Genomic DNA, 14,309 nt, shown 5'->3' on the forward strand with positions numbered 1-14,309 from the left:
ACACCCCAAGTGAAAACTGCGTTGTCTTTGTCATTAAATTCTGATAACTTTTGGTAGACTAAATAAGCGGCGATACGAAATTAATAATCAAAGGTATGCCTTTACAAAAACACATTATTAGAAAAATAAGATAAAAAATTATTCATGTTACTTAAAACCGTGATCGATAAAAATATCGTATTACCCTCAAATTCAACTTGTCGGCATATTACATTGTTGTTTATTACATATTACATTTTTTATGATTAAAGATTAAAAACGAAATATGCAGATAGTGTTATTTTTTATGACCGATCAGTAGCGGAGTGATTATGAATTATGACCTGCAGTAATTGTAAATGATTACGATCCTGCCGTAATTGTAAATTATTGTGATCCGAGCAGTAAATTGAGGAATATGAGTTATGACATGACCGAGCAGTAGGGGAGAGAATATTTTAAATATGTAGGTATTATGTGCAGAAATAAAATACTCAGTGTAAGATATCTTTTTATGCACCCGCTTATGATCAAATTCGATGTTTTCGAAAGTCATACCGCTACGACTACTAGGGACGTGTAAGATATTTTTAAAACGTTACTAGTTACAAGTACGGAAATACCGATTTTAAGTTGCCTACTCAATTTAGTACAAGGATCAAGGATCAGATACATCAGTATTTTGTAATCATTATTTGTACTCAGTACCACTGAGAACCGGTATCAAAAGTAACCGTTACATGTCTGCACTGATTTTGCCCGTCTCTATTCGCCACGTCGATAGCCAACGGTTCGTGTTCGTATTCAATATGCGGCACGCTAGAAAAATAAATGCACGGGTCACCCGTCCTACCGGCGGAGGTTGTGTCTGGCTTAGGTTCAATTTGCGCCTGGCCTTAATCTCTGCATTTTACAATTTATAAGGCAAGGAGACGACGAATAAAGAAGACGAAACGGACTCTACAATATGCAATCACATTCCGTCTATTCGTCTAGGAAAAATTCATCCAAATGAATGTCCTCTGACCAAATTCGTCAGAGGTGATCCAGCATCCCCATACGTATGTTTCTGTGTCTCCAAACGACTTTAGTGGGGCTACACGAACATCTCTGAATCGAAACTAAATCAAGCTGCCTATTTAAGCAGAATTGTAAAAATAATTATCGATTGTTTAGATCTGGGACTTCTCATTTCTCTGTAGGCAAATCGGCGATAGAGCAAATTTTACTATCCGAAACCAGTCGTTCTAGGTTCAATAAAATATATTGTGATTCAATCTTAATTTTGCTTCTACAGCCCTTTTGAAAGAGACTCATATGTGCAACCCATTCATCATTTTATGAAGTTATTATTATAAATTCATCTATTAAGAGGGGGGTATGGTTTGAAAATTTTAAAATTTTCGATTTTTTGTGATTTTAAATGAAAGTACATAACTTCAAGAATACTCTCTGACAATTTCAGATTTATTGGAGCAAAATTATCGGAAATTCAGCATGTTGAATATCCCTACCTTCGACTCACTTAGCGCTTGAGCGTAGTGAGAATCGTTTAACAGCTGTTCCCCTTCTCTTTGTAAATTACTCAGCGATTCCAGCCGGTGCATCACTTTGCAATTTAACAGACAAACAGAAATTGAAAATAAAAGTTAAAAATGAATAACCATTTTCAATTTCGTTGCAACATGAAACTACAGCCGCGCCAAAGTTGTTACACCACTACAAAGTTGTTAAAACTTAAAAACGCGTTTTTCACAAAACTGTTTTTTCAAAGGCAGTAGACATTGTAACTCAAAAACTACTTGACAGATCCACCTGACATTTTGCATAGATTTTCTTTACACATTTTGTGAGGTAACGCTGTCAAGATATTTTTTATTTTATGCTTATTTTTGTTTAACAATAAAAAATTGCTGATTTTCACCCTGCTGTTTTTTACAAAAAAAATCGTTATTTTGGCTTCTGAGTGATTCCAAAAACTCAAAAATCGTTAAAACTAAAAAACTCGACAGCGTTACCACGAGAAACTCATAAGCTAATAAAATTGTTTGGAATTTTTTGTTTCACGTGATCCAATGACGAGTTCTGATGTCCACCGCAAAATCCATTTTCTTTGAGGTGTCTGTAAAAATTTGCCACCGTTGGCTTATTTTCCAATATTTTACCTTGAAATTTTTGTGAAATATTCTTTGAATTTGATTGAATATGCTTATTTAATTTAAAAATAAAATAATTCTACCACAGTTTCAAAAAAATTCACAAAAATGTGCTTGAAATGTTGATTTCAAACCATACCGCCCCCTTAAGAGGTACATAAAAAGTATAAAGGACAAAAATAATGAAATAAAATGAGAAATTGGTATTATTAATAAACGTATAGGTAGATATTCGCGGTGTGCAAGTACTTGGAAGGGAATTGAGAAACGATCGTGCGCGAAGAGCGGAGAAATATTGCAACTTTCTTAAATAATTCATATTGTCATTTGAAATTGTCAAATTGACGTACATTTCATATCTACTGTCATTGAAGAAGAAAAATTATTTGTTGCTCCACAATATTGATATGATATGCAATTATTATATAAATGTAAATTTAATTAATTGTATTTTGCTTGCAGTACTGCATTTTAATAACTAATTTTATTTAATACATACAATTGTTTACGTTTTAATAACATAACCTGAACCTAACTTTTTCTTCTTATTATTTTTTTGGACTATGGCCTTGACAATTATCCAATAACCAGGACAAATAATTGGCCAATATAATTAAAAGTGCGAATAAAGTTGCAGAGCGCAGAAATAGGTGTCGCTTTGCCGAACTTGCACGGTCCCAATACAAAACAAACTGTATATAACTTAACGAAAGATAAAGAATATTATCAGATTGTTTTAGTAATAGGTATCTTACTTTTCTAGTAGTACAATTGCAACATCTGGATTCACTTTCTTATATTTACTGGTATCTTGTGCATAATCGTGGAAATAAGTGGGCCAATCCCAGGATATAAATAAGTCGAGTATTTCTCTTAAACCCTCAAAATATGACAGAAGCGCCCCTTCTTGCAAACCTTGTACGGGTTCAGAAGCACCAAATTCTGTAAAAAATAATATCGCTTTTCAATTTATCGCTAGGCAGTACCCTGGTCTCAACTTGGCTTCATTATTTATTGGCAATGTGTTTGTATATGTTGAATATTAGGTCGCATAAAAGCTAAAATTGTTGCACAAAGGAACAGGAAAATTATAAATTACACTCTCCATTTATTATCTACATCTATTATTATTAAACTCGCGATCTTTGCGATTAAGGTACTAGGACACTTTAGAAGACCAAAAATAATTATTTTTTTCAAGAATTTTTTTCTCAGAACCCTTATTAAAAATGAACATAAAACTTTTTACATATTAATATCTAACTCTTAGAGAGTACAAAAAATATATCTTTTTTCATTTATGCACGTACACTAATATTGTAGAGGGCGCAAAAGTTGAGGCCTCGAAAAATGATGGCGGACAGTTAACCTCAGGATTGAGATAACTGAAACAAAAAAATCGTACTGCATTTGAAAAAGAAAGGTTCCTTACGTGACAATTTACCACAATTTGACCAAAAAATAAAAAATAAATATTTTTTAACCATGAAAAACTGAAGAAAAACGGGCGATTTTTCACAAAATTTTTTCGAATTTCCGCAAAATTTTTTTTGCGGAATTTTTCACTAACGGTGGTAAATTGTCATGTAAGAAACCTTCCTTTTTCAAATGCCGTACGATATTTTTGTTTTATAGATCCCAATCCTGAGATTAACTATCCGCCATCAAAACTCCTTTTTTTTTGATGCCTCGACTTTGGCGCCCTCTACAATATTAGTGTATGTGCATAAATGAAAAAAGATATAAAAAGGTAAGGTAAAGTTTTCAATCCTAATAACAACATTAATAATATTGAAAAATATTAAAAACATTACTAAAAGATTTTTAAATTGAAAATTTATTGGTCCATGTCCCTGGTGACACATACAAGGCTTCTAAAATTTGCAAGCCAAATGGATGCTGCAGTAAAGACAAAAGGAAGGAATTCTAAACGTTACAATTCACAACCCCCGTCTGCAGCTTGGTAAAGTTCTAACGGAAAATGGACCTAGTTACTCTAAAGGAGTAATACTAATATAAAATAAAAATGTATACCATTTTTATTCAGTTGCAATGCGAAGGCAAAACAATCTTATTTTTCACTTAGAATAGGGAGCGCAGTCCAGCAATCTGAATCGACGATTTTCGACTCTTATTGGAGTCATCATCGGAGAGGCCTGCTGCTCTCTACTCGAAGTGACCAACCATGAAAGCTTATCCCCACATTGCAACTGACGTGTATGGATTAGGTGACTAGCGTCACCTGGCAATTGAAAGGTAAAGTTTTCAATCCTAATAGCAGCATTAATAATATTGAAAAATATTAAAAACATTACTAAAATATTTTTAAATTGAAAACTTATTGGTCCATTTCCTTGGTGACACCTCCAAGGCTTCTAAAATTTGCAAGCCAAATGGATGCTGCAGTAAAGACAAAAGGAAGGAATTCTAAACATTGCAATTCACAACCCCCGTCTGCAGCTTGGTAAAGTTCCAACGGAAAATGGACCTAGTTACTCTAAAGGAGTAATACTAATATAAAATAAAAATGTATATAATTTTTATTCAGTTGCAATGCGAATGCAAAACAATCTTATTTTTCACTTAGAATAGGGAGCGCAGTCCAGCACTCTGAATCGACGATTTTCGACTCTTATTGGAGTCATCATCGGAAAGGCCTAGGCCTGCTGCTCTCTACTCGAAGTGACCAACCATGAAAGCTTATGGTTTATGAAAAAAGATATGTTTTTTGTATTCTCTAAGAGTTAGATATTAATATGTAAAAAGTTTTATGTTCATTTTTAATAAAGATTCGGAGAAAAAAAATCTTGAAAAAATGCTTATTTTTGGTGTTCTAAAGTGTACTAGTACCTTAAGAGAACAAAAAAGACGTTGTTTAGATTCAAATATGGTTGTGTAAATTAATCGATACATTTCTCATCCCTGTTAACTCCTTCGATTGCTATCTGGCATAATGGAAAAGGAGGGGAGCTATATCACTACGAGTACCAGTATGGAGATTTACATTGAAAAATGCCATGGTCCAAAATAGCAAATTGGTCGGAAAGTCGTACAACTCGGAAACGGCTCAACGGATCGTGACGTACCAGACGTCAAATGAAAGAGGAGGGGATGGTGAATACGTCAAAATAAAAACAAGGATTGCAACATTGCCAAACGGGCACTATATCGTATCTCCGTTATTATTAGTCCGATTGTGACGTACGAGACGTCGAATGAAAGGGGAGGGGGTAGCGAATATGTTGAAACAAAAAGCAAATATGGTAGCATTTTCAAAATGCATTATATCGAATCTTCGATGCTATTGAACCGATGGAATAGCGAAAGGGAAATGCTGTGGGTAGCTGCGACGCTCAAATAGATGCTGTGACGCTCTGTTGCCCTCGGCTGTGACATGAAAAGGGGGGTCGTGGGTTACGATTTAGGGGCTGTATCAGAACAGAGAGATGCTGTGACGCTCTGAGAGATGCTGTGACGCTCAGAGAGATGCTGTGGGTAACGGCTGTGACGCTCAGAGAGATTCTGTGGGTAGCTGTGACGTTCAAAGAGATGTTGTGGGTAACGCTGAGAGATACTGTGATGCTCTGCTACCCACAGCAGTCTACACAAAAAGAAGAAGAAGCTCTTCATAAATATATCAAAGAAAAGTTTTTTAGAATGGTAAATATGGATTAATACTTACGTTCACACTGAAGTAAATCTAAATTAATTTGATTTAAAGCCCCCATTGAAATCTGCTTAATCTCCTCGTTCATAAGCATGACGAACATGGACTTGGCTATGTGATCACACGCTGACTTACAGGCTATTTGAGCAGCTTCGAGCTAAAATTTAAAACGCTTTAACACTTCTATCCAATGTTACTTCCAGATAATATTACCGGAATATTCGTGAAGCTTTGGAATGTAGTCTGAAGGAAAGCGATAATGTCTGATATGTAACTAGAAGCGTGGCCTTTCGGCTCGACTAACAGCCAGTCGTAATTTTCTAATTCTAAGAATTCGTTCAATTTCTGCTTCAACTTTTCGCAAATTTGCCGCACGGCGTCTTCTCTAGATACAGAAAATAGAGCAGATTGGCCGTGAACCATACCGGAACTAACTCCTCGTGATTCCTCACTAAATATAAAAATAAATCAGAAGATGTGACAGCAACTACAAAAGTATGCGGCAAAATAAACAGTACTGTATGATATAGCATTGCAAACATTATTCACGGCGACGCACTGTGGTTCCAAATGCCGAAAACGTGGTCACGAACCTTTAAAAGCGTATACGCTCTGAGCTTCGCTAGTGTCGCTCCTAGCGGATTACTAATGCAACTTTCACCGGTAATTTTTAAATTTTTTATTTAATTAAAAAAATACCAAGTTTCTTGTAAAAGGTATATATTAAAATACCCTAAATAAGGGTCACAATACAAAACGTTTTCGGATTAAGGAATCCATCATCAGTGTTTAAAAGCCCTAAAATTAAGTATAACCTAATTAAATGAGATAAAAGTTAAAATTGACAGAGGTTTTCAAGAACAAGAGGCCATACTTACAAAATTTGCATGCCTGAGCCACCAAAATGTATTGGGTAAAAACCCTTTAAATGTAAATGATAAAGTTATTTTACATATTTATATAAAAATCATCCGATGTTAAAGATACACCTGGATGTTACCCAGGGCAACACAGGACTCTCCCCACGTGGTTGGAACTTTTTTTGGAGAAAACCTCACATATTGGATTTCAATGGCCAACTGACACCTGAATTCAAAAGCAACCCAAAATGACATTAAGAACTGTCATTGCAACCTAGTTGTAATATTACTTCAGCCACAACGTTAAAGATTGTTTTGAATGTTTAAGATAAAAAACAGTATCAAATTTACATATATTAAAATTAAAGATGTTCGCAAAAGATGAAAAATTTCCTTGAAATAATCCATTAATTAAGTATTCAAATATTTATTTATTTTTATTTTCATATTTGAATACTTAATTAATGGATTATTTCAAGGAAATTTTTCATCTTTTGCGAACACCTTTAATTTTAATATATGTAAATTCGATACTGTTTTTTATCTTACAACGTTCAAAACAATCTTTAACGTTGTGGCTGAAGTAATATTACAACTAGGTTGCATTGACAGTTCTTAATGTCATTTTGGGTTGCTTTTGAATTCAGGTGTCAGTTGGCCATTGAAATCCAATATGTGAGGTTTTCTCCAAAAAAAGTTCCAACCACGTGGGGAGAGTCCTGTGTTGCCCTGGGTAACATCAAGGTTTATCTTTAACATCGGATGATTTTTATATAAATATGTAAAATAACTTTATCATTTACATTTAAAGGGTTTTTACCCAATACATTTTGGTGGCTCAGGCATGCAAATTTTGTAAGTATGGCCTCTTGTTCTTGAAAACCTCTGTCAATTTTAACTTTTATCTCATTTAATTAGGTTATACTTAATTTTAGGGCTTTTAAACACTGATGATGGATTCCTTAATCCGAAAACGTTTTGTATTGTGACCCTTATTTAGGGTATTTTAATATATACCTTTTACAAGAAACTTGGTATTTTTGTGATTTATGGTATACAGCCAGCTACAGGAAGTTTATTTTCCTCGTGGATTTTATTATTTAATTGTTATCGCTTAATATTTACAACTCAAAAAAGTAATTAAATTGTAATCGATTTTTTAAAGATTTTGCTAATCATTTTAACGTTCTATTAATGAAATATTAATTTCTTACTTCGGATACTTTCACAATGATCGTGTAGATGGCGCTTAGATTAATTTATAATTACATATTACGAAATATTAAAAAAAACTTAAATTCAGTATTTAAAACGTACCTAAATATATTTAAGGTAAAAATATACACCACAGCTTTGACCAATTAATATTATTTCCTATGAATGTTTTTAATTTCAATGTTTTAAATTAATCACTTTGACATTTATGTCAAATTTCCAGTAAAAGCTTACAGACTTGTCACTACTGGCGCTCGCGAATTTTTAATTATATTGTTTAAACACTTCGGAATTATTTTCGTTCCTAAGGGTTTTTGGCATCGCCGATTAAGAATCTGACATTATTTTTTCTGAAAAACAAAATGGCGGATTAAACCTGGCGGAAACAAATTAAAAGTATCAATCAAAACGCAAATTTTTTTGTAAAATTTGGTAGATTAAGGTCGCTGATTACAAATCTAACATTACTTTTTTTAAAACAGAATGGCAGATCCAATATGGCCTAAAGAAATTCGAAAATGTGATTATAAACGCATATTTGTTTAAAATTTTATATTATAAGTGCCTTTTGAAATTGCTGATTACCAATATATTTTCTTTATGAAGTACAATATTCAGAACCTATTGCTTATGTGCAACCGCCCATACATACTCAACAATCACCAGAATCATGTAATATGCGTCATTTCCCACTTTTGTATTCAAACAACTGCCAGTAATGCATAGGCAGTTATAGGCAGCTAAACCAAAGTGATTCTGTATCTTCTTATTATCTATTTTAAGATCAACAAACATTAGTCGCAGAATTATGCAGAATTTTGTACTTTTTGAATGTTTCTTTACAAAATTTTGATTATTTCAAGTATATTTTCACTATTTATGCATCAACAAATTTAAGGCATTTATTGTTACTAAATCTTAAGTTACATTTTATATTACTACATACTTAAAAAAGAAGAATCTGCTTTACAGCGATAAAATTGATAAACTACAAAACGTTCTAGCGTTTTCAATATACGCGTTCTTTTTCACTTTCTCTGAAGGCCAAAAGAACCTCAGATATGGCTCGCTTGTTCCTGAGCTATGAACCAGAATACATCCAGTCTGATCCTTACATCTGCGTATTAGGACTCTACGATAGTATGGGAAAACAACTGTAAACATGAAAATCCCTAGATAGGGACTTTTTATTTCGCCTCATGACTACGTTTTCAGCATTTGGAACCACTGTGCGACATTCTCGATAAAACAGATGTTCAAGATGCTCTCCATTAAGTTTCAAGCATTTTTTGGAGCGTTCACGAAGGTTCTCATGTCTATGAACAAAGATTGTTAAATGACACGAAAAAAATCTTGAATTTTAGTCCACAATTCCGGAATGTCAGACGGTAAATCGTTACGAAAAACAGCCACCTTCAGCATTCACCATATACAGAGTGAGTCTGTAATTTGGAATAAATTCAATAGTTCAAATACTGATTGTTTTTTTTAATGCTCAGACTTGTCGATTAGTATTTCAAATCAATTTTTTTTACATACAATATTAATGTATACAGGATGTCCCAATTTAGAGATATGACGTCATCGTTGATTTTCTTAAATTGCAACAGTGTCATTTTGATAGCTATTTTGATAGGGTGTGTAAAGTAAACATAACTGCAAAATATCAAATTTTTATTCCCTACCATTTATAAGATAATAAAAAATAAAAAAAGTTATGTCTGTATTTTGGAAAAATTCAATAGTTTAAATACTAATTGTTTTTTTGAAAAAAGCTCAGACTTGTCGATTAGTATTTCAAATTGAAATTTTTTACATAGAATAATAATGTATATAGGGTATCCCAATTTAAAGACATGACGTCAACGTTGATTTTTGGAAGCACTGTCATTTTGATAGGGTGTGTAAATTTATTTATAACTACAAAATATCAAATTTTTATTCCCTACCATTAACAAGATAATAAAAAAAATATCATTTAGGTAATGTCTAAATTGGGACACCCTGTATACATTATTATTGTGTGTAAAAATTAAGATTTGAAATATTAATCGACAGGTTTGAGCATTTTTCAAAAAAAAAACAATTAGTATTTGAACTATTGAATTTATTCCAAATTACAGACATAACTTTGTTATTCATTATCTTCTAAATGGTAGGGAATAAGAGTTTGATATTTTGCAGTTATGTATAACTTTACACACCCTATCAAAATAACTATCAAAATGACAGTGTTGCCATTGAATAAAAACAATGATGACGTCATATGTCTAAATTAGGACACCCTGTATACATTATTATTGTAAGTAAAAAATTTCAATTTGAAATACTAATCGACAGGTCTGAGCATTTTTCAAAAAAAACAATTAGTATTTGAACTATTGAATTTATTCTAAATTACAGATTCACTCTGTATACGCATCAGATGGCGTTACGTCTGGCGAGTGAGATGGGTATGGAAAATCACTGTCATGCAAAATAAGCCGATTTCCAAAATTATTGCGCAGCACTCGAAGAGTTTTCCTGGTCGTGTGAGAGGTTGCTCCGTCCTGCTAAAACCATTGTTGACTAATTGATAGGTTCCTGGCACGACAAAATCGCTAAAGATCATGTAAAAATGTCGTGATAATATGTTCTCTGTAGTGCTCCTGATTAACAGTTAGCGGCGTTCCATCGTTTGCTTCAATGAAATACGGGCTCAATATGACATGTAGGACACCAAATGGTACAACAGTCACTATGAAGGGGGAGCTCGAAGATTACGTCGGGGCGTACGAATCCAAGAAGAAGTCGTGTTGTCTGCTTGTTCATCTCTCACCGGAAAACTAAATATTCGATAAAAACGACGCGATAATCCATAGCCAACACGCTTATCAGCTACGAAGGGAGATGCCCTATCCTGTATTCTATTCAACATCACATTAGAGAAAATAATTAGAGAGTCAAAAGTCAACACCAGAGGAACAATAATAACAAAAAGTGTACAAATATTGGCATTTGCATATGATGTTGATATCATAGCTAGAAGCAAAAGATAAATGATAGAAGCATTTAATGCGATAGAAAGAGCGGCACAAAACAGTGGCCTAAATATTAATAAAATAAAAACCAAATACATGAAGGCCAGCAAATCGACAGGCCAAAGAAACCTATAGAATCTGACAATAGGAGACTATCATCGAAAGCGTAAATTTTTTTACATATCTAGGTTCACTAGTTACCGCAGATAACAATGTCAGCGAAGAAGTTAAGAGAAGAATACATATTGCTAATAAAACATATAATGGACTAATTAAACATCTAAGATCTAACAACATCACGAGAAAAACCAAATGCAAAATATACAAAACCCTGATAAAACCGGTCCTTATATATGGATCAGAGACATGGACACTGTCGAAAAACGATGCGAACTTATTAGGTACGTTTGAACGAAAAATCCCCAGACACATATATAAGGGGGTGAAAGAAAATGACGTATGGCGTAGAAGATATAATTTTGAACTATACGCAGCATACAACGAACCCGACGTCATAACATGCATAAAGATCGGACGTCTGCGCTGAATGGGCCATGTTGAACGGATGTTGGAGACCGAAACACCAAAACATATAATGAGGCAAACACCAGTAGGGAGAAGGTCAAAGGGAAGACCCAAACTTAGATATATTGGAACAAGTGGAACAAGATCTGAAAACACTTGAGATTACTCACTGGAAGAACAAAGCAAGGAACAGAACAGAATGGCGGAAAATCCTAGAACAAGCCAGGACCCAAAAAGGGTTGTCGAGCTACTGATGATGATGAACACGCTTATCAGCTGCACTCAGAAGCTGTCCGGTCTGCATCTTTTATACAAACCCACCAATATTGCGATCAATCAGCGATATTCAATTTCAATGATGTTCTTCTGAGGCTTCGTTTCGGCGATTGCAACACTTGATTAAGAACACACCCGTGATTCGTATTGGTTGTGACTGGGCGACCCACGTGACCTTTACGTTGGCAAAGCACACTTCTCATTCTACGAAACTTGTCAACAACTGCTAACATAATGTTGATATTCGGAGGCTGTTTCATAAACTTAAGCCTAAATGCGTCGGCAACTTATTTTAACCTTGGGCCAGGACCGGATTTACATGTTGAAGCCGACTAGGCATTAATATTTCTGGCGCCCCAGGCCTTGATCTCCCCCCCCCCTCCACCCCCTCCTATCCAAACCATCTTTTGGGTTTCGCTGCTGATTATTTTAATAAAAACTTATACCCTAGTGATCTTTTGCACTATTGACAATATATTTCTATTAAGTATATTCGAAAACTAACAACTGGTAATTGTTAGTAAAAAGACACAAAATTACTTACACATACTATTAACGACAACATAAACAATGAGGAAATTTGTAAGAAAATTTAATTTATTAGTACTGCGAAGTACTGCGAAGTTTTTTATTCGGCGAAGTGTAGAGAATGACCGCTCCCCCGTGCAATTTGTAGCTGGTGTATTAAGAGCCATCCTTAATGCTACTTCAACATTCAGGTAGACATCAGTTACATCTTCCTTCCTCAATAGTTTATTCAGTTCAAAGAGGCTTACATCAGTTTTTTTCGTGTCACTTTGCTCCAAATCCAACAAAAAAGATTTAAGATGTAAACATTCTTGATCCACTGACTCTTCAGAAGCCGTGTTGTCTGCTTGTTCATCTCTCACCGGAAAACTAAATATTCGATAAAAACGACGCGATAATCCATAGCCAACACGCTTATCAGCTGCACTCAGAAGCTGTCCGGTCTGTATCTTTTATACAAACCCACCAATTTTCTTGAACATTCGACGAAGCGATCAATCAGTGATATTCAATTTTGATGATGTTCTTCTGAGGCTTCGTTTCGGCGACTACAACACTTGATTAAGAACACATCCGTGATTCGTATTGGTTGTGACTGTCATTGGGCGACCCACGTGACCTTTACGTTGGCAAAGCACACTTCTCATTCTACGAAACTTTTCAACAACTGCTAACATAATGTTGATATTCGGAGCAGGGGCGGCCCGTCGGGGTAGGCAAGGTAGGCGCCGCCTACCCTCTTCAAATGTAGTATGTACAATAATATAAGTTATTAATATAAATTACTTATTTCAAAATTGTAATTTATAAATTTTGACACAATACCTACAATAAAATAGCAAGAATTATCCAAATTATTTTTAAAAATATCCAAAAAATTTTCTCCGTAGTTATAATTATTGTACGCTCCTTGTAGTATCAGCAGTACTGTATAAGATTCTATATTCTTCCTTGGTCAGGCACTTGAAAACGTAGCCTGAAATAGAACGACGCCAACACCGAATTGACGTGCGATCTCTCTCTGTTTACGCGAGCAGGCCTGCAGGTAGCGACCGATTTTGAAAGGGCGGATAGGCACAGACTCTTATAGCCGGACCTACAAAATTTTATCAGTTGCTTCTCTTGTGTCTTGTGAAACTGTTTTAAATAATTGTTTTTTGATTTTGGCTGTTATTAGTAGGTTAAGTATTGAATAAAACTAGGTAGGACAATTTAAATTTGTTTATGAAAACTGAATAATAAACAGGTAAATTTGAGATCGGTCTATTGAAGGGCATTTTAATTTTATATTAATTTAGTAATAATTCACTAACGACAAATAAATCTGTGAATACTTATTTGTCAGTCGTCCATTATATTTTTATTGTGTTTCAATACAATTTGGATAATTTAAAGTTAAACTGACGAATTGTGTTATTAGATTATATAGATAATTAAAAATTTAAAGCGAGGTTAATTGTTAACTTATCAATTTATTCGAAGAGTAAATTATTATTTGATACATAAATAAAATAAGTAATATTTGACGTTATTGAAACGTAGGTGTGTTAGTTTTATTGGTGGAAAAACTTAAGTCATCGAATATGAATATTTTAAACGATGTAATATGCAGTTTGATCGAGACGCCTTTTTCAAGGCGCCAAAATCAAGAAAGATCAGAAATTATTTCAATGGGCCGGCCTTTACCAAATTTAACAATTTTATCCACAGATAAGACAAAAGACAATCGACCATTTTCGAGATCGTTAAAAACAATATGGTATGAAAATCATAAATGGCTAAGCGGAAGTTATTTTAAAAATTCACTTTTCTGTTGGCCTTGTCTGTTGCTCTCAAATTTGAAGCAAAATGTTTGGGTGAGTCAGGGATATTCAGATTTGAAAAATTTATCAGCTAGTGTAAAAAAACATGAATCTTCGAAAGAACATTTAAACAATTGCTTAGGTTTAAAACGGTTAGAAAAAAATAAACAAACTATTGACAGTTCTTTAGCTGGACAAATTTCTCTATCTAATAAGATATATAATGAAGAAGTTGAAAAAGATTGAAGAAGTTGAAGAAATTGATGTTACAATTCTGTTAG

General features: G+C 33.9%; 1 protein-coding gene across 1 annotated transcript in view; it reads right to left on the reverse strand.

Moving 5' to 3' along the window:
* The window catches only part of LOC114328523 (exocyst complex component 6), a 39,004-nt gene that overhangs the window by 1,710 nt on the left and 22,985 nt on the right, over window positions 1–14,309 (reverse strand). The window contains exons 12-14 of the mRNA XM_028277388.2: window positions 6,016–6,253; window positions 5,818–5,959; window positions 2,891–3,077 (exon numbers count right to left, since the gene is read on the reverse strand). Coding sequence (XP_028133189.1) covers window positions 2,891–3,077; window positions 5,818–5,959; window positions 6,016–6,253 — 567 coding nt within the window. The remainder of the gene's footprint in view (window positions 1–2,890; window positions 3,078–5,817; window positions 5,960–6,015; window positions 6,254–14,309) is intronic.

This window comes from Diabrotica virgifera, chromosome 2 (genome assembly GCF_917563875.1).
Source record: "Diabrotica virgifera virgifera chromosome 2, PGI_DIABVI_V3a".
In the NCBI taxonomy this organism is placed as follows: Eukaryota; Metazoa; Arthropoda; class Insecta; order Coleoptera; family Chrysomelidae; genus Diabrotica; species Diabrotica virgifera.